A 19437-nucleotide genomic window follows, 5' to 3' on the forward strand; every position below is an offset into this window, starting at 1 on the left:
GTGCTGTCTGTCATTGATATCATGATGATTTCTGCCCTGAAAATCTCAGGGAGGTAAAGGCTTCATTCTAAGTAGAGACAGCCTCAGAGTTTGCTGAGGGAGAAGACCTAGGCCCTAACAAGAATCAGTATGAAGACTATCAGGAGGAGACCTTCAGTATCAGAGTGTGACACAGGACCCGGGCTTGTTTTGGGCACCAAAGTAGTTTTAACCAGAAGATCTCAGAAAACAGTTATGGCATAGAATGGTCAGGGACCAGACAGAAAATCTTGGAACTCAAAGTCAAGGGGAAGACCATCAGTTCTAATAAGATGATACATTCCAAAATAGGGAGAAAAGCCCACGTGCTTGCTATCAGGCTGGAGAGGCTGGGTCCGGAAGGCAGTTCTTGGGGATATAGCCCAGTTTTCTCTGAAGGAACTGAGGTACGCATTTTTTGTTTAGAGGCTATCTAACTTAGGTCAGTATCGTGAGGAATCTGAAATGCTATTAAACATTGAGATGAGGCAATGGGCTCCTTTCAAAATTCATCCTAAAGTCTGACTATTCCCCGCCCCCCCCACTCGCCACCACCTCTGGATATAGTTCGTGCTCACTTCTTTGCCTTGCCTAGGGAAGAAATTGGGTCATCGCTGCTGCATGTGGATCTTGGATCGCAGAAGCAGAGCATCAGGTGCTTGCTGATTGATGAAATTTCAGGCTTCATTCAGGCTGAGTCAAGGTAAAGGTCCCTGAGGGTGAACTCCAAAGTTACGTCTACCACACGTAACAATATCCATGCCACATAAAAACTCTCCTGGAGGGACTGCCTCGGGCAGTTACTGGCCAGAGTTACAAGACCTTGAAAGGGACTCCATTTTATTCATCTCTGGAACTCAATGATTTCTTCCTAATGAAGAAAAGCCTCCCCTTTGGAGCCCCACAGCGGGAAAGGTCTTGGCAATAAAACAAGTATGTATCCAGGAACTTTCAATTGCTTGAGCTCAGGAAAGGAGCAGAGGGCACTGTCGCTGGGCCTTGAACTCAGGGTCTGGTCTCTGTCCCTGACCATTTTTTTTTTTGCTCAAGGCTAGCGCTCTACCACGTGAGCCACAGCTCCACTTCCAGCTGACTGTGTGTGTGTGTGTGTGTGTGTGTGTGTGTGTGTGTGTGTGTGTGTGTGGCGGTTAATTGGAGACAGGAGTCTTTCCTCAGATCCAAGCTTCAGCTCAGAGGCTTGAAGTCACCAGAGCCAGGCCTCCACTGTTAATTTTTTTCATATATTTTTATTATACTTAATAGAAGGGTTGCATTATATTCACCAGATAGAAGGTACATTACTTCACAAACCTCCACTGTTAATTTTTTTAAATTTACTTTTATTTTGTTGTAAAGGTGATGTACAGAGGGGTTACAGTTACATAAGATAAGTACATTTCTTTTTTTTTTGTCAGTCCTGGGCTTGAGCTCAGGGCCTGAGCACTGTTCTTAGACTTTCTCAAGGCTAGAGTTCTACCACTTGAGCCTCAGCACCACTTCCGGCTTTTTTCTATGTATGTGGTACCGAGGAATCGAACCCGGGTCTTCGTGCATGCTAGGAAACCACTCTACCATTAGGCAAAACTGCCGACCCCAATAAGTACATTTCTTTTAGAACATTTTTACCCCCTCTTTTTTTCTCACAGTTTCCCTTCGCATCCGACTCCTCCCTGCAATTTGTAGAGTTCATTTCTAACCTGGAGTCTTCGGGGTATCACTGTGGTATTGGTTACTCTTTGTCCATTGTTTCTCCATTTTGTTATCCCCTTTCCCTTCCCCAAATCAGGTAAAGGTATACACAATACACAGGGTACCAGAATCAAACACAGTGACTTCAAGGGACACAACAAAGAGAAAAAAGAGAAAGAATTTTACATAGTACATTAAAATCAACAACAAAAAACCCCTCTGTTTCCATGTCTTAGAGTTCATTTCGATTAGAATCATTTTATATGGTCATATACATAACTATTGAGCTATTTTGATCTTCTGTTAGAAATATCCTACACATATACTAATTGCTACAAATGAGGGAAACCATGGAGCCTGTGTTTTTTTAGGGTCTGGCATACTTAATATGATTTTTTCCAAGACTTTCTATTTCCTTACTAATGGAGCAATGTCATTCTTTCTGATGGAAGCATGGAATTCCATTGTGTCTATATAACACATTTTCTTTGTTTTCTCTATTATTTTAATTTAATTTATTGTCAGGGTGATGGGCAGAGAGGTTACACTTACATATGTAAGGTAGTAACTACATTTCTTTTTTCCCCCTTTTTTTTGCCAATCCTGGGGCTTGAACTCAGCCTAGACAGTATTGAAGACTAGACTCTACCACTTGAGTCACAGTGCCACTCCTGGCTTTTTCTGTTTATGTGGTACTAAGGAATAGAATCCAGGGCTTCATGCATACTAGGCAAGCACTCTCCTACTAAGCCACTTTACCATCTGTGAGAGTACATTTCTTGTTGAACATTGTTACCCCCTCCCACATATTCTCCCACTTTTCCTCCCCCACGACCCCTGGAGTTGTCTAGTTCATTTCCAACTTACTATTTTGTGAGTATCTCTTTTACATTGGTTCACACTTTGTCCTTTATCTCACAATTTTGTTGTTCCCTTCTTTAATTTAGTTAAACATATATACAATACACCAGGCACAAAAATCAGATACAGTTACAAATACACTAATTATTACAAATGAGCAAAACCATGGAGCCAGTTTCTTTGGTTCTGGCTTATTTCACATAATATGAAATTTTCAAACTATTTCCATTATTTTTAAAAATGTACACCATTTTATCCATTCATCTACTGGGGAGCATCTAGCTTGGTTACATATCTTGGCTATCATTAATAATGCTGCAATGAAAACCTCCAGTGCAAAATTCCTTACCACGTGCTTCTCTTAAATGACCTAAAATTGGTGATCGCTAGACTTGAGCTCTTTTCAAATGCCATCTCTGCCTCCGTAGTGCAGGCAATACCTATTTCATTCAATGATTTTCTACAGAAGTGGAGTCTCCACTTGTCCCAAACTGATTGTGGAAGGACAATCGCAGTCAAAGAACGCACAGAGCTTGCACTTTTCCATGGCTACTATTTTAAACACTTCACATTTGTAAATTAAAAGAATGGTTATCAGCTAGTTTTCTTGAAAGCCAAGTTAACACTAAAATTGCTTAAGAACTAGTCATGGACTGGTCAATTGGAAATTTAGTCTTTTAAGGATATTTCATTGCTATTTATTATTCCATTCCAAGTTGCTATTGTATGTGGTCATGTTACACCTAATTGATTTATTGTATTCAGTTGTTTAGGAGTTCATTTGTCTATATTCTCTGACCATTCTATGTCTAACTTAAGTTTTAAAGTTTTCAGATTTTAAGACAAGTTTGCCTTCACGGTATGGTCCAAATATGTTCCACTCTCAGAAGCAATGAGCCAAGATATAAGTGCAGTTAATGCATTGTTGTTTTAGCAGGAAAACAAAAATCCCTTTCTTGGCAAATTCTACCCTTTTGCAGAATTTACAATATCTAAGTAAACTGCACTTGGGTTTCCACTTGAAATGTTTAAATTCCTTACCTGTTTGTTTTTACACTTGTCTAAAAGTATGATTCAATTGCTTGAAGACCAACCTGTTCTTCTGAAATACAATATTACCCATACTTCATAGACCTATTGAGAAATACAAAGTAAAATGTGTAATAGCCAACCTAAAAAAAATGATGGAATGAACATAATTGGGCCAATAATTTTAGGGTGGCCTTGTTTGTGATCATTTTGGTAAATGTCCAGGAGTGGGATTGCTGGATCATGGGGGGAAGTTATATGTTTAGTCTTTTTAGGAATCTCCATACTATTTTCCAGAGTAAACTAGCTTACATTCCCCAAAACAGTGTAGTAGTGTTCCCTTTTGGCCACATACCCACCAGTGCTCACAATTGTTTCCTTGATGATGGCCATTCTAAGTGGGGTGAGGTTGAATCTCAATGTGGTTTCAATCTGCATTTCTTTCTTTCTTTTTTTGTCAGTCCTGAAGCTTGAATTCTGGGCCTGGGCACTGTCCTTGAGGTCATTTTGCTTGAGGCTAGTGCGCTACCACTGATTTTGCTGTGTGTGTTGGAACAAGGAATCAAACCCAGAGCTTTGTGCATGTGAGGTAAGCACTCTACAATTACACACTCCAGGCCCTGAGCTACATTTCTTTTTTTTAAATAGATTTTTATTGTAATTAATAGAAGGGTTATATTATATTCACCAGATAGAGGGTGGATTACTTCACATACAATGATACCCTTTCTCATGTCTTGATCCTCATTTCCCTCTCCCTACCCTGCCCTTCATCTTGTTTTCCCACCATCCCTATCTGATTTCAAATAACCAAATACACATATATCCAATGTATCAGATAACAAGGTGAAATACTGTAACAATATGAGATAACCAAGGGACAGAAATAGACATAAGAATAACATAGTACATTAAGGATAACAATCATTCATTATATGGCTTTTGTTTCTATATCCTGGAGGTCCTTTCATTTAGCCTCATCCTATATAATAGTCTTATGTATCTAGGTTTTGCTCTATTGTAAATCTCTACTGGGTGAACCCCAGGTTTCTACTGCTTATGACAAATGAGGGAAACCATTGAGCCTATCTTCCTTTGAGTCTGGCTTACTTCACTTAATATGATTTTTTCTAAGTCTTTCCATTTCCTTACAAATGGGGTGAAGTCGTTCTTTCTGACAGCAGCATTGTGTATGAATATGACATCTTGTTGATCCACTCATCAACTGAGGGGCATCTGGCTTGGTTCCATATCTTTGCTATGGTAAATAGTGCTGCAATGAACATCATTGTGCTAGTGGATTTAGTATGTCCTCGTTTCTAGACAATTGGGTAAATGCCAAGTAGTGGAATTGCTGGGTCATAGGGGAGTTCTATGTTTAGTCTTTTGAGGAACTGCCACACTGCTTTCCATAGTAGTTGAACGAGTTTGCACTCCCACCAACAGTGTAGTAGTGATTCCTCCTGGCCACATCCCGTCCAGCATCTGTTGTTAGTACATTTCTTGATCATGGCATTCTAAATGGAGTGAGGTGGAATCTTAGAGTTGTTTTGATTTGCATTTCTTTTATGACCAGAAATGTCAAGCATTTCTTCATGTGTCTATAGGCCATTCTTATTTCTTCTTCAGAGAAGACTCTCTTTAAGTCTTTGGCCCATCTTTTAATGGGACAGTTGTTTCTTTGGACATTAGGTTTGGAGGGATTCAATTTTTTCAGCTGTTGATATATTTTAGATATGAGGCCTTTGTCCGTCATATAGTTAGTGAAGATCTTCTCCCACTCTGTAGGCTTTCTAGTTAATTTGCTAGCTATGTCCTTTGCCACAAAGAACCTCTGCAGTTTAATTCAATCGCACTTATCCAGACTTTCTCTGATTTGTTGCATTTCTTGGTCCTTCTTAAGAATGTTTTTACCTGTGACACGGAGCCCTAGTGTATCTCCTATTTCTTCTTGTAAAGTTTTCAGTGTATTTGCTTTTTCCTTGAGGTCTTTGATCCATTTGCAGTTAATTCTGGTGCAGGGTGACAAAGAAGGATCCAACTTTAGTTTTCTGCAGGTGCTTCACCAGTTCTGCCAGCACCACTTGTTGAAGAGGCTGTCTTTCTTCCATTCTATTTTTTTGGCTCCCTTATCAAAGATTAGGTGGCCATAGGTCTGTGGGTTAATATCTGGATCCTCAGTTCTATTCCTTTGGTCTTCAGACCTGTTCTTGTGCCAGTACCAAGCTGTTTTGGTCACTATAGCTCTGTAATAGAGTCTAAAGTTTGGTATTGAAATTCCTCCTGCGCTGTTCTTTCTGCTAAGAATTGTTTTTGCTATACAGGGTCTTTAATTATTCCATACGAAATTTTGGATTGCCTCTTCTATTTCTTTAAAGAATGACATTGGGTATTGCGTTGAATTTGTAGATAGCCCTTGGCAAGATTGCCATTTTCACAATGTTAATTCTTTCAATCCAAGAGTACAGGAGGTTTTTCCATTTGCTAAGTTCTGCTTTAATTTCCTTTATCAGGGTTTTAAAGTTTTCATCAGGGGCCGGGAGTTTGGCCTAGTGGTAGAGTGCTTGCCTAGCATGCACAAAGACCTGGGTTCGATTCCTCGTACCACATACATAGAAAAAAGCTGGAAGTGGTGCTGAGGCTAAAGTGGTAGAGCTCTAGCCTTGATAAAGTCCAAGGACAGTGCTCAGGCCCTGAGCTCAAGCCCAGGACTGGCAAAAAAAATAACGTTTTCATCAAAAAGGTCCTTTACATTCTTAGTCTACATTTCTTTTATGGCCAGAGATGTTGAACATTTTCTATGTATCTATTGGATATTATTTCCTCTCCAGACAATTCTCCTTTTAATTCTTTAGCCCACTTTTGAATGGGGTTGTTGTTTTTTAAATATTTTTATTGGGGGGAGTTAATTTTTTGTGTTCTATGTATATTTTTCATTTAAGGCCCTTGTTATTATATAGCTAGTGAAGATCTTCTCCCAATCTATGAGCTATGTCCTTTGCCATGCAGAAGCTCTGTAGTTCATTCAGCTTTTCTTTGATTTGTTGTGTTTCTGGATGTTTATTTAGAATTTTTCAACCTGTGCCAAGGAGTCCAAGCTTAATCCCCTATCCCTTCCTGTAATATTTTCATGGTATCTGCTCTTACCTCGAGGTCTTTGACCATTGTTGTTGATTTTGGTTCAGGGTGATATGTAAGGGTCTAAGTTTAGTTTTCTACATGTGTATAGCCAATTCTGGCAGCACTATTAGTTAGAGAAGCTGTGTTTCTTTCATCTGGTAATTGTGGCTCGCTTATCAAAGATTAGGTGTCCATAGATCTGTGGGATCATGTCTGGGTCTTCAATTCTATTCCATTGGTCCTCGGGCCTGTTCATGTACCCATACCAAGCTGGTTTTTAGTTTGCCAGTTCTGGGGCTTGAACTCAGGGCCTGAGTACTGTCCTTGGATTTTCTGAAGACTAATGCCCTATCACTTGTGCCACAGTACCACTTCCAGCTTTTTCTATGTCTGTGGTGGTAAGGAATCAAACCTGGGTCTTCATGCATGCTTGGCAAGCACTCTTACCACCAGGCCAAACTCCTAGCCCCACCAAGCTGCTTTTAAGACTAGAGTTTTATAAGAGAGTTTGAAGTTTGGTATTGATATTCCTTCAGCACTGTTCATCCTGCTAAGGATTGTTTTTGCTATTCAGGGCCTTCTGTTCTTACATATGAATTTTTGAATTGCTACTTCTGTTTCCTTAAATAATATTGTTGGGATATTGATGGGTATGGCATTGAATTTGTAGGTATCTTTGGGCAGTATTGCCATTTTCACGGTGTTAATTCTCCCAATACATGAGCATGGGATATTTTCCCACTTGTTTAAGTGTGCTTTAATAGCTTTAATATCCTTTTTTAGGTTTTAAAGTTTTCATGATAGAGGTCCTTCACCTACTTGGTTAATTTGTAGGTATTTTGAGGCTATTAAAAACAATTGCTTTTCTGATTTCAGCCTCATTCTTCTGATTGTTGGCATACAGAAAAGCTACTGAATATTGTGGGTTGATTTTAAACCTTGCTACTTTGCCAAAGTTTTGGCTCAGGTCAAGTAACTTGGGAGAGTAGTCTATGGGGTTTTTATATACAGGATCATGTCATCTGCAATGAGGGAAAGTTTTACTTCTTCTTTACCTATTTGTATCTCTTTTATGTTTGTCTCTTGCCTTATTGCTCTGGCTAGGTATTCCAATAATGTTTGTCTCTTTCCTCATTGTTCTGGTTATGAATTCCAATACAAGGTTTGAACTTTTGAACCTGAAGTATAATGCTAGCTGTAGGTTTGTCATGAACAGCCTTTATTATAGGAAGGTTCCATGGATTCCTAGTATTCTCTAGAGTTTTCATCATAAATGGGTAGTGGATCTTGTCAAATGCTTTTTCTGGGTCTATGGACATGATCATGTAGTTTTTGTCCTTGCTCCTATTGATGTGATGAATAACATTAATTGACTTGAATATATTCAACCAGCTTTTCATCCCTGGAATTAATCCTGTTTGGTCATAGTGTATGAATTTTTTGATTACATGTTGAATGCAGTTGGCCAGACTTTTATTAAGAAGTTTTGCATTGATATTCATTAACTGGATCTATAGTTCTCTTTCTTTCTTTCTTTCTTTCTTTCTTTCTTTCTTTCTTTCTTTCTTTCTTTCTTTCTTTCTTTCTTTTGCTAGTTGTAGGGCTTGAACTCAGGGCTGAGCACTGCCCTTGAACTTTCTCAAGACTAAGCTCTACCACTTGAGCCACAGCACCACTTCCAGCTTTTTTCCTATGTATGTGGGACCGAGGAATCAAACCCAGGTCTTTGTGCATGCTAGGCAAGCACTCTACCACTAGGCCAAACTTCCGGCCCTATAGTTCTCTTTCTTTGATGGATCCCTATCTGGTTGGGGATAAAGGTTATGCTGGACTCAGACCAATTTGGTAGTGATCTTTCACTTTCAATTTCATTGAAGAGTTTGAGGAGTACCAGAGTGAGTTCTCCTTTGAAAGCCTTATAGAATCTGTCTGGTCTTGGGCTTTTCTTGGGTGGGAGGTCTTTTATTTCCATTTCTATTTCAATACTTGATATGGGTGTACAATTGCTTTAGAGCTTCTTGTTTGTTTTGGCATATTAATATTTGCTAGAAATTCTTTCGTTTCTTCTGGATTCTCAAATTGTTAGCATAAGAGTTTTCAAAGTATTCCCTGATAATGTTCTGAATGTTGCTTGTTTCTGTCATGATCCCATTCTCATCTCTGATTTTGTTTTCTGTGTGTGTGTTTTTCTCTTTTTATTGAAGCAAATTTATTAAAATGTATGGATTAAAGTTAAACTTATTTCTCATTTTTTTGGTAAGATTTGTTAAGGGTCTGTCAATTTTGTTTATTTTTTCAAAGAACCAACTCTTCGTTTTGTTTATCCTTGCTGTTGTTTTTTTTCAGCTTCTAATTCATTTAATTCTGATTTGATTTTAATTATTTGGGTTTGGCTTTTTCTTTTTCAAGGAGCTTCAGGTATATCATTTAATTGTTGGTTTGAAATTTCTCCAATTTGTTGATGTAGGAATTCAGAGCTATAAATTTTCCTCTGAGCGTTGCCTTTGCTGTGTCCCAGAGAAGTTGGTATTTTATATGTTCATTTTTGTTAAATATCATGAACATTTGAATTTCCTTCTAATGTCTTCAATGACCCACTGGTGGTTTAACAATGGGTTTTTCAGTCTCTATGAGTTACAGAATTTTCTACGCTGGGTTTCGGTGTTGAGCAAGAGATAGTTTCAATACTTCTGAATTTGTACAGATTTACTTTGTGACCTAAAATGTGGTGTATTTTGGAGAATATTCCATATGCTGCCAAGAAGAATTTGTGTATTCTGGTGCTGCTAGGTGAAATATTCTGTAGATATCTGTTAAGTTTAGTTGGCTTATGCAATTGTTTAGTTGTGATGTTTCTCTGCTTTAGCTGTGTTGATCTATCCAGAAGCTAGAGCTCCACTGGTTTTCTATGGTACAGGCTGACCAAAAGCAAAAGCTCATTGGATTCCTAGAGTAGTCCTCACTTAGAAACCTACATAGGCAGCTCCCTTAAAGCTAAAGTGGTATCTCCTTTGTGAAAGTACTGACAGGATCTAATTTCCCTCACCCAGGTCCTAATACTTGATCTCTGGCCGATATTCCTGTCTGCGTTTTTTTTTAAAAACTACAGTCATCATGCCTCGAGGGCTAGGGAGCAAATTGCGTGCTCCAGAGAAACACCACTATGAGACCCAAGACAGTCACCAGAGTCCTATTGGTCCTCAAGCCACCAGAGTTGACAAAAAAGTGTCGACCTCCCACACTGGAGGTGCTTCTAGAGATGCCATCCTGAGTACCTTGGCTGAAGGTTCTGCTAAGAAAAAAGATCGAGCTCCACCTACCATTTCCAAGGCTCCACGTACCATCACCTCCAAGGCACCAGTCACCACCACCTCTAAGGCACCAGTTGCCTCCATCTCCAAGGCCAAGACTATAGGACCCTCTGCCTCCAAGGTGCCAGTCACCACTACCTTCAAGTGGCCAGTATCCTCCACCTCCAAGGTGCTAGTCACCACCTCCAAGATGTCACTGGCCACTTGCACCCATCTTCCACCTCTAATCACTCCCAAGGCTCCACCCACAACTACATGCAAAGCTGCTGCTGGGGACATGCTCAAAAGGTCTGGAAAAAGTGCCAATCCCCGAGGGGAAAAAGCAGTTTGTCCTGCTAAAGAGCGCTTATGGAAAGATCTTATTATGAGGAAAGCCGGGATGCTGATGCAGTACTTGCTGTACAGGTATAAAACCCAACAGCCCATTGTGAGGGGAGAGATGATGAAAATAATCAACAGAAAATACCAAGATCATTTTCCTGAAATACTCCAGAAAGCATCTGAGCGTATAAATCTAGTATTTGGACTTGAGTTAAAGGAAATCAAACCCAATAGCCCCTGCTATACCCTAGTCAGCAAGGCAGAACTTACCAACAATACTAACATTCTGGGTGGCTTAGATTACCCCAAGAATGGTCTTCTAATGCCTCTGTTGGGTGTTATCTTCTTAAATGGCAACTGTGCTACTGAAGAGGAAGTGTGGGAATTCTTGAGCATTTTTGGAGTTTATGATGGGAGGAAACATATAATCTTTGGGGAGCCCAGAAAGCTTATTACTCAGGATATGGTGCAAGAAAAATATCTAGAGTACCAGCAAGTGCCAGGTAGTAATCCTCCCTGTTACCAGTTCTTATGGGGTCCCCGGGCCCATGCTGAAACTACAAAAATGCAGGTTCTCGAGTTCCTAGCCAAAGTCAATGATACTGTCCCTAGTGCTTTTCCTGAACACTATGAAGAAGCATTGAGAGATGAAGAAGAGCGGGCTCAAGCCAACATTTCAGTAAAGCATGGCAATAATTCCAAGGTCAAGGCTCCAGCTGTAAGTGGCACTTCCTCCTACCAGTAATGAGATTGGAGGCAAACTCATCATTTTGCTGCAAAGGAGTCTTTTCCACCATATAAGTAGATGCTGAGAGTGATAATATGTTCATATCTTGTGTTCCTGTTACACATTATCATTCAAACATCTTTCTGTTGATAATCCATTTTAAATCCATGGTTATTAATAACATAGATCACATGTTTTCAGACTCAGCATCAAAACCTGGTTACTCTGCAATACATCCTAAAAACTCTAGAAAAATACCTCGTGTTTGAAAATCAGAAAACATGGTTTGGGCATGGAAATGTTGTTGAAAATGTGTAACAGATCCCCTTGCATATAATTGGCCTATTATAAATAAAGGAAAATGTCTAAGCACAGTTAGTTGTTAGATTGCCTAAATTTGTATTTTTCTTTTGTGAAATTCAAAGATATATACATGTTTTCTAACTGATTTTAAAATGAAGATAAAATATTAAAGAATATTCCTTGCCCACTGTCCCATTAATTCTTATTATTATCTGAGCCTCTGCTCTTTGGAAGACTGTTAGCAAGGAATATGCTACTAAGAGAAAGGAGACCTATCTTTTGCCTATAGAGTTTGAGAAGGTGAAAGAAGTTGTTCCACAAGGAAGATTGTGTAATATACAATAACAGACTAACTGAAAAGGGACTTGAGATGATGTGTGGGGGGCGGGTGTGTAGATGGGAGCAGGTCAAGTGCAAATTATTTGAGTCAAGACACTATGTGCTTTGAGAACATTGCATGTCACTTGGGAGATCTTTTTAAGCTAGTCCCATTTTAGGTAAGACTAATAGTCATGAACACATGCCAGACTCTCAGCTGGTGAGCCCTGTAATATCAAGATTAACCTTGAAATGAGAAAGTATTCTTTGGGATTACAGAGCAGAGAGAATCTCTGCCTGTGTTAAGAACGATAGAAGCTCTGCTCTTCTGTCCCAGTGCAGTTGTACCCAGTGCAGAAGCCAGTGTTCTATACACGTTCTCTTCAGAGTTTGCAAAAAAAAAATACAAGTGATGCTTGAGGAGAGATGCCAAGAAACCACTGGGAAGGCATGCTTTGCTTTAAGCTTGGGAAGCCAGAACCTATTCCATTAATTAGGCAATTTTGTGGTGGTGAAATAAATGTGAACATATAAGTGTTCTGTTGAGTGGGACATCAAAGGGGAAGGAGAATTAAGTGAAATAATCCAGACCCAAAGAAACATAGGCTCCATGGCTTCTCTAATTTGTAATAATTAGTATACTTCTAGGATTCTCCTAACAGAGGATCATAATAGCTGAAAAGTTATGTTCATGTAGGATGAGGCTAAGTGAAATGAACTCCAGGATATGGAAACAAGAGATTTATCTTTGTGATTATTGTTTTTAATGTACTATGTGAAGCCATTTCTTTTCTCTTCCCCTTAAGGTTTATCTCATGTTTTTACTATATCTGACTTTGGTACCTGGTATATTGTATATCCGTTTATTTGTGTATTTAAAAATTGGATGGTAAGGTAAAAAATAAAAGATGAGTGTGAGGGGTTGGGGGAGGGAAAGTGGGAGAAAGACATGGGAAGGGGTAACAATGTTCAAGAAATAATGTACTCACTATCTGATGAATGTAACTGTAATGCTTCTGTACATCGCCCCAACAATAAAATGAAATTTTTTAAAAAGGAGAAGGAGATTGGTGGTCCTTAAGGTAATACATCTATATTAAATCTATTCTCTGCTGAGGAAATTTTAGTATTTGCTTATGAGCAGTTTAGCTGACTTATTGGTTCGAGAGCAATGCATATTTTCTCACTTCAGAATAAAACCAAAAAAAGAGTTCCAAGAGATGAAAGCAATTCTCTTCTAGTGTGAATATAATCATACACCTTCCATTCATTGAAGACCCAATATTGGCAAGTCACGTCACCAGGTGTGTTACATCTGTTATATATGTTCCCACAATTCTACAAAATGGTACTAATGAAATTCACTTGGCAGATAAAGAATTAAAATATTTTCATATGCACACAGCTGGTAGGAGCTAGGCCCAGACATTCCACTCTTACTCCTCCCAAGTTGAGTCCAACCTGCTGTCTCTTATTCTCACAACTCCAAGATACTTCTCAGGTGATGAGATGTATCCTGTGGCCAAAGTACTTATGCCAGGCCTAAAGATGGAAACACAGTACCTGTGTCTAGCCCCTCCGTGTCCTTTGCTATAATGAGAGCCCTTTCCCTGGGTCTAGGTTGAGCCTTGCTTTTTTTCTAGTTTGCTTTAGGACAATGAATTTCTACTGCTTTACTAGATCTGAGACTGCACTCAGACTCCATTTCCCAATCCCACAGGAGAAAAACTAGAAAAGCACAAAACTTGTAATTGAATGGAGATGGTCTGTGTCTAGAAAGTGTTTTTTTATAGTGACCACCAGAAACCTATAATGTACAAAATATGACTGTATCACACATAAAAGGTTGTGCTTCAAACCTGCAGAAAACTAAAGTTGGATCCTTCTTTGTCACCCTGCACTGGAATTAACTCCAAATGGATCAAAGACTTGGAGGTAAAAGCTGACACACTGAAAACTTTACAGGAAGGAATAGGAGATACACTAGGCCTCCTTGGCACAGGTCGAAACTTTCTTAATAAGGACCAAGAATCACAACCAATCAGAGAAAGGCTGGATAAGTGGGACTGCATTAAACTGCATAGCTTTTGTATGGCAAAGGACATAGCTAGTAAATTAATTAGGAAGCCTACAGAGTGGGAGAAGATCTTCACCAACCAAACAATGGACAAAGGCCTCATATCTAAACTATATCAACAGCTCAAAAAATTGAATCACTCCAAAACTAATCCCCAAAGTAACAACCATCTCATTAAAAATGGCCCAAAGACTTAGAGTCTTCTCTGAAGAAGAAACAAAAATGGCCTATAGACACATGAAGAAATGCTCAACATCTCTGGTCATAAAAGAAATGCAAATCAAAACAACTCTAAGATTCCACCTCACTCCAGTTAGAATGGCCAGGATCAGGAAAACGAATAACAACAGATGCTGGCTGGGATGTGGCCAGCAGGGATCCCTACTACACTGTTGGTGGGAGTGCAAACTCATTCAACCACTATGGAAACCAGTATGGCAGTGCCTCAAAAGGCTAAACAGAGCTCACCTATGACCCAGCAATTCCACTACTTGGCATTTACCCAACCATCCAGAAACTAGGGCATACTAAATCCACTAGCACAACAATGTTCATTGCAGCATTATTCACCATAGCAAAAATATGGAACCAACCTAGATGTCCCTCAGTTGATGAGTGGATCAACAAGATGTGGTATTTGTACACAATGGAATTCTATGCTGCTGTCAGAAAAAACGACATCGCCCCATTTGTTAGGAAATGGAAAGTCTTAGAAAAAATCATATTAAGTGAAGTAAGCCAGACTCAAAGGAAATTAGGCTCAATGGTTCCCCTCATTTGTCATAATCAGTAGAAACCTTGGGCTCTACTAGCAGAGATCTGCAATAGAGCAAAACCTTGATACATAAGGCCATATAGTATGAAGCTAATTGAAAAGACCTCCAGGATATTGAAACAAAAGCCATACAATGAATGATTGTTGTGCTTAATGTACTATATTATCTCTCATCACTTTTGTTGTCCCTTGGTTATCTCATATTGTTACAGTATCTCACTTTGTTATCTGATATATTGGATTTATTTGTATTTGGTTATTTGAAATTTGATAGGGAAGGGGGGAAAACCAAGACGGGGTGGGGGTGTAGGGGAGAGTAATGAGGACCAAGACATGTGAAAGGGTATCAATATATGTGAATTAATGCACCTTCTATCTGGCAAATATCATGTAACGCTTTTATTAATTACAATAAAAATATAAAAAAGATACTATTCAGAAAAAGCCAGAAATGGCAGTGCGTCTCAAATGGTAGAGTGTTAGCCTTGTGTACAGAGAAATTCACGCCAGAGAACAGGCCCTAAATTCAATGCTACCAAACAAAAAACAAAAAACAAAACCATGAGAACACGTTTTACATGAAAAGGTAAGAGGATATGTCTTAGAAATAAATACAAATATTCCATAATTGTTGGAAAGAAACACATAGTAAAAGGATATGTTCACCACTTACTTCACCTGACAAGCAAAATATTAATAAAACCTACTGTTACCAAGGGCATGGAGGAAATATAATTTGGTGCATCATATTTTTTGGATCATCTTTCTGTAACCAGTAATGTATAAATGCCCATATGGTTTGACCTAGCTATTGTATCTCCAGGCATCTATCATAAAGAAGTACTTAAATATATTCAAAATATATACAAGAATGCTTATTTCAATTGCAATTTGTATTTACTACAAAATATTACAAACTGAGGGCCCATTACCAGGAAATCTTACATAAATTCTGTCACATGAATATAACAGAACAAGATGCTCCCTCTTCAAAGGAAGCTTGCTCTCTCTCTCTCCCTGTCTCCCTGTCTCCCTGTCTCCCTCTCTTCCTCCCTCTCCCCTTCTCTCTGTGTGTACATATATACATATATGTAGTGTGGAAAAATTTTCATGATATATTATTAAATAGAAATGGCAACTTGCAAAATAAAAAATTTAAAAAAAGGTTGTGCTTCAAGAAAAATAATATAGAGGAACACATTGACTTGTTAGGTATGCAGATGATAAAGTCATAGCATGAAACAGACTAGTGTGAGAAATGTCAAAAGACACGTCTCACCAAATTCTGTACCTGAAGTTTTTCCTTTCAGAAACTAGCCCTCAAATAGAAGGTTCCCCAGATCCAAACTGACTGGTAAGCAGACCCTAATTTCTAGTATGCTTTTATTTTCTATAAGCAACCAACAAATCCAGTCTGTTTATTGCTGCAACTGTTAGGTCTGCATCTATGCTGTGAGCCATTCTCTACAAGTTTTGCAGGCTGGGAAACTCGGAGATTTCACTGAGTTACTGGCCAAGATGAAAACATCCTACTCTGTCTTCAACCCCACTGCAGAGAACAGCTGGGAGCTTCATGCGCACCCCCACCCTTGCCTCCAATCAGAGGGTAGAACGCAGGACCCCGCCCCTGGGTGGTCCTAATACTTCCTGGACTGGGCTTGCCTCTGCCCCTTGGGAACAGACCCCCCCACGTGAATAGAACCCTGCGTAAACAGTGCCCCTCGTGAATAGAACCCTGTTCATTCAGCCAGACCCCCAGCTCGAGCGTTAAGAGGTTCGAGGAATAGCCGTTTGGCGGAACACCCTCTCAGTTCTGAGGCGGACAGCCAAGAACGGAGGACAGATTTGAGGCTTTCGTTCTCAGACTGGCAGAGGGAAAAGTCTCAGGACATAGACAAAATAAAAGAGAGAATTCTGAGTGAGAAAGGTGAGGGCTCACTATCCTACAACAGAAGGTAGACACAGACTACTGCCCCGATGGTCCCCTTAGGAGGCCTCTGGGACAGGGTTGTCAGGGAGAGGAGATTCAGGGAGGGAAGGCCTTAGTAAAAAGAACACTTTGGGGAGTAAAAACTGAAAAGGAATCATCTAGTTTCTGTTACCAGGTTGAGGAAATTCTGGCAGGGCTGCCTGGGAGGGGAGGCCTTAGTCAAACAGAAACGTTTGGGAGTGAGGACTAAAAATCATCTAGCTTCTGTTGCTGTGTCTGGGAAGGGGTGTCTGGTTGGGAGCCTACCTCATTTCCTTCTCAGGGATGATCCATTTAACTGCAGAGCTGCAGAGGGAGGGGGCACCACTGGCCATGATGATTGTGTATGTGAGCTCAGAGCCTACTCCTCCCTCTCAGAACCCAGACCTACCACGCCCTGCTTTTATTACCACAGAGAGCTGGCAGATTGCAGCCTAAGACATACTTGCTCTCACTCTTTCTCCAGTGATTTTAACAGGAATCCGGCAGAGCAGTGGTCTGGCAGAAACCTGGAGAGACAGCCTCAGGTAAAAATCAAGGTGGGTTGAAAATGAATTATATACTTTGAGGGAAGGGACGGGAGGGAAAAACTGAGAACAAGGAAAAGATTGACATTGTCATAAAAGGAAGCTATGCATTACCTGACTTATGTAACTGTAACTCCTTTGTACATCAACTTTACAATAATATTAAAAAAAGAAGAAGAAGCAAGATAGGACAGGTACCAAGGCCCGATGCCTGTATTCCTAGTACTCAGGAGGCTAAGATCTGATGATCGTGGTTCAAAGCCAGCTGGGCAGGTAAGTGTGAGACTTCAATGAACCACCAAAAAAAAATAAATAACCCACAACAACTAGAAGTGGACCTAGAGCTCAAGTTGTAAAGTTCTAGCCTTGAGTACAAAAGCGCAGGGAGAGTGCCTAGGCCCTGAGTTAAATACCCAGGACTGGCACACACACACAAAAAAAGGAAAAACAAGGTGATCACTCTGATGAAGATACAGACACCATATCATTCTCCCTCCTCCCTCCAGGTGTGCAGTAGTATCGACCAGAATCATCATGCCTCGTGGTCAAAAAAGTAAGTTGCGTGCTCGTGAGAAACGCAACAAGGCTAGAAGTGAGTATCGAGGTGCACAGGCCACTACTGCAGAGGAAGAGGAAGAGACACCCTCTTCTTCCTCTCTTACTGGAGCTGAAGCTTCTGTGGCTGCGCCTGGGGCTCCTGATGCTACTCCTGGGGCTGCAGCTGCTGCTCCTGGTGTGGACCCTCCACCTCCTGCTGCCGCTGCTGCTGCCGCTCCTGCTGCTGCTGAGGCCTGTAACAAATTCCAGCAGCCTGATAAGGCTGAATCTACCACCAACACTTCTGCATGTATTTTATGCCACAAATTTGATGAAAGTGTCACTAGCCTAGCTGAGGAAATGCCAAGCACTTCCCAGGCACTTCCCAACAGTGATAGCTCAGGTGTTTCCATCATAGATCAGAAAGCTATTTTGCTAGTGCAGTTCATCATACGCAAATATAACATGGGGGAGCTGATCACAAAGTTAGATATGATCAGGTTTGTCATCAAAAAGGATAAGGCACATTTTAATGAGATTCTTAAGAAAGCCTCAGAGCTGATGGTGTTGGCTTTTGGAATTGATGTGAAGGAAACTGACCCAGTCAGGCACTACTATATTCTTGTTAGCAAATTACATCCTATCTGTGATGCAAGGCTGAGTGGTGAGATTATGCCGAGAAATGGCCTCTTGATGACCATCCTCTGTGTCATCTTCATGAAAGGAAATTGTGCCAACGAAGAGGATGTCTGGAAAGTGCTTAATGCAATGGGCATCCATGACGAAGCAAATCATTTTGCCTATGGAAATGTCAAGAAGGTCATCACCGAAGAGTTGGTGCAGGAAAAATATTTAGAATACCAGCAAGTGCCTGATAGTGATCCTCCTCGCTATCAGTTCTTGTGGGGTCCTCGAGCTCATATTGAAACAAGCAAGATGCGAGTGCTTGAATTTCTGGCTATGACCCACAATACCACTCCTAGTGCCTTTACATCCTGGTATGAAGATGCTTTGAAAGATGAAGAAGAACGATCCCAAACAAGATTGGCAGTTATACTTCTCACCAGTTTCTTAGCCCTTGCACGATCCAACAGCTTCCCCCATCACCAATAAAGTCTGATGCACTTCACTTCACCTTGTGTTTGAAGAGGTGGAGAATTATGGAAACACAATTCATATTCCATCTTTGTTTCTGTTCTACAGGAATAACTTGTAGATCTGACTTTTGTGGAAAGGTTTTAAATGTCAAAAAAAAACTTTCATTTAGCTTGACTGTCTAAGTGTATTAACAATATTGGCTACATACTTGATACTCTTTGTTAGGATAAACATGCTTTACTATCAGAAAAACAATTGAGGAAGCTTCCATCATATTTTTTGATCTGTAACAAGGAGACATGGCATTGGAATAGATGTTTCCTTGGAAATATGAAAACATACACAGCTAAAGAAACTGTGAATTAAAGAAAAAGTAGCCAAAGATGATAAATTCTTACCCTTGCTAATTCATTCTGTTGTTCAGTTAAAAAAATCCGCAACAATGTGTTTCCACTATTCAAGATCATCAAAAATAAATTTAAAAAATTTTAATTTCTTGTTTGCAGGTTTTTTTAAATTTTATTGCCAGGGTGATATATAGAGGGGTTACAGTTACATTTGTAAGGTAGTGAGTACATTCCTTTTTTAACCCTTTTTGTTTTATTTTTATTGTTGGTGTAAAGTATAGAGGGGTTTGTTACATTTGCCAGGTAGTAAGTAGGTGCATTACTTTTCACACATTGATACCCTTCTCATGTTTTTGTCCCCACTTCTCTCCCCCAAGCCCCTCCCAATCATCTTGTTTCCCCCCCTTTGT

General features: G+C 39.9%; 2 protein-coding genes and 2 long non-coding RNA genes across 4 annotated transcripts in view; 2 read left to right on the forward strand and 2 right to left on the reverse strand.

Annotated features, from left to right (window-relative positions):
• Positions 1–686, reverse strand: part of LOC150040508 (uncharacterized) — a 104390-nt gene extending 103704 nt beyond the window's left edge. Inside the window, exon 1 of the long non-coding RNA XR_016533837.1 lies at positions 597–686. This is a non-coding gene — a long non-coding RNA (uncharacterized LOC150040508). The remainder of the gene's footprint in view (positions 1–596) is intronic.
• The window catches only part of LOC150040507 (uncharacterized), a 145605-nt gene extending 128755 nt beyond the window's left edge, over positions 1–16850 (reverse strand). Inside the window, exon 1 of the long non-coding RNA XR_016533838.1 lies at positions 16786–16850. This is a non-coding gene — a long non-coding RNA (uncharacterized LOC150040507). The remainder of the gene's footprint in view (positions 1–16785) is intronic.
• Positions 843–11413, forward strand: LOC150040511 (melanoma-associated antigen B4-like). Its single transcript, XM_090327256.1, has 3 exons — positions 843–951; positions 4059–4186; positions 9768–11413. Exon 3 carries the CDS (start codon positions 9832–9834, stop codon positions 11092–11094), a length of 1263 nt encoding a protein of 420 aa, XP_090183382.1. The 5' UTR covers positions 843–951; positions 4059–4186; positions 9768–9831; the 3' UTR covers positions 11095–11413.
• Positions 16851–17552: 702 nt separating the features above from the next.
• LOC150040512 (melanoma-associated antigen B18-like) lies at positions 17553–19139 on the forward strand. The gene has a single exon (XM_090327046.1). It carries the CDS (start codon positions 17580–17582, stop codon positions 18693–18695), a length of 1116 nt encoding a protein of 371 aa, XP_090183172.1. The 5' UTR covers positions 17553–17579; the 3' UTR covers positions 18696–19139.
• The last annotated feature ends 298 nt before the right edge of the window (positions 19140–19437 follow it).

This window comes from Megascapheus bottae, chromosome X, assembly GCF_031878675.1.
Source record: "Megascapheus bottae isolate mThoBot1 chromosome X, mThoBot2.hap1, whole genome shotgun sequence".
Lineage (NCBI taxonomy): Eukaryota > Metazoa > Chordata > Mammalia > Rodentia > Geomyidae > Megascapheus > Megascapheus bottae.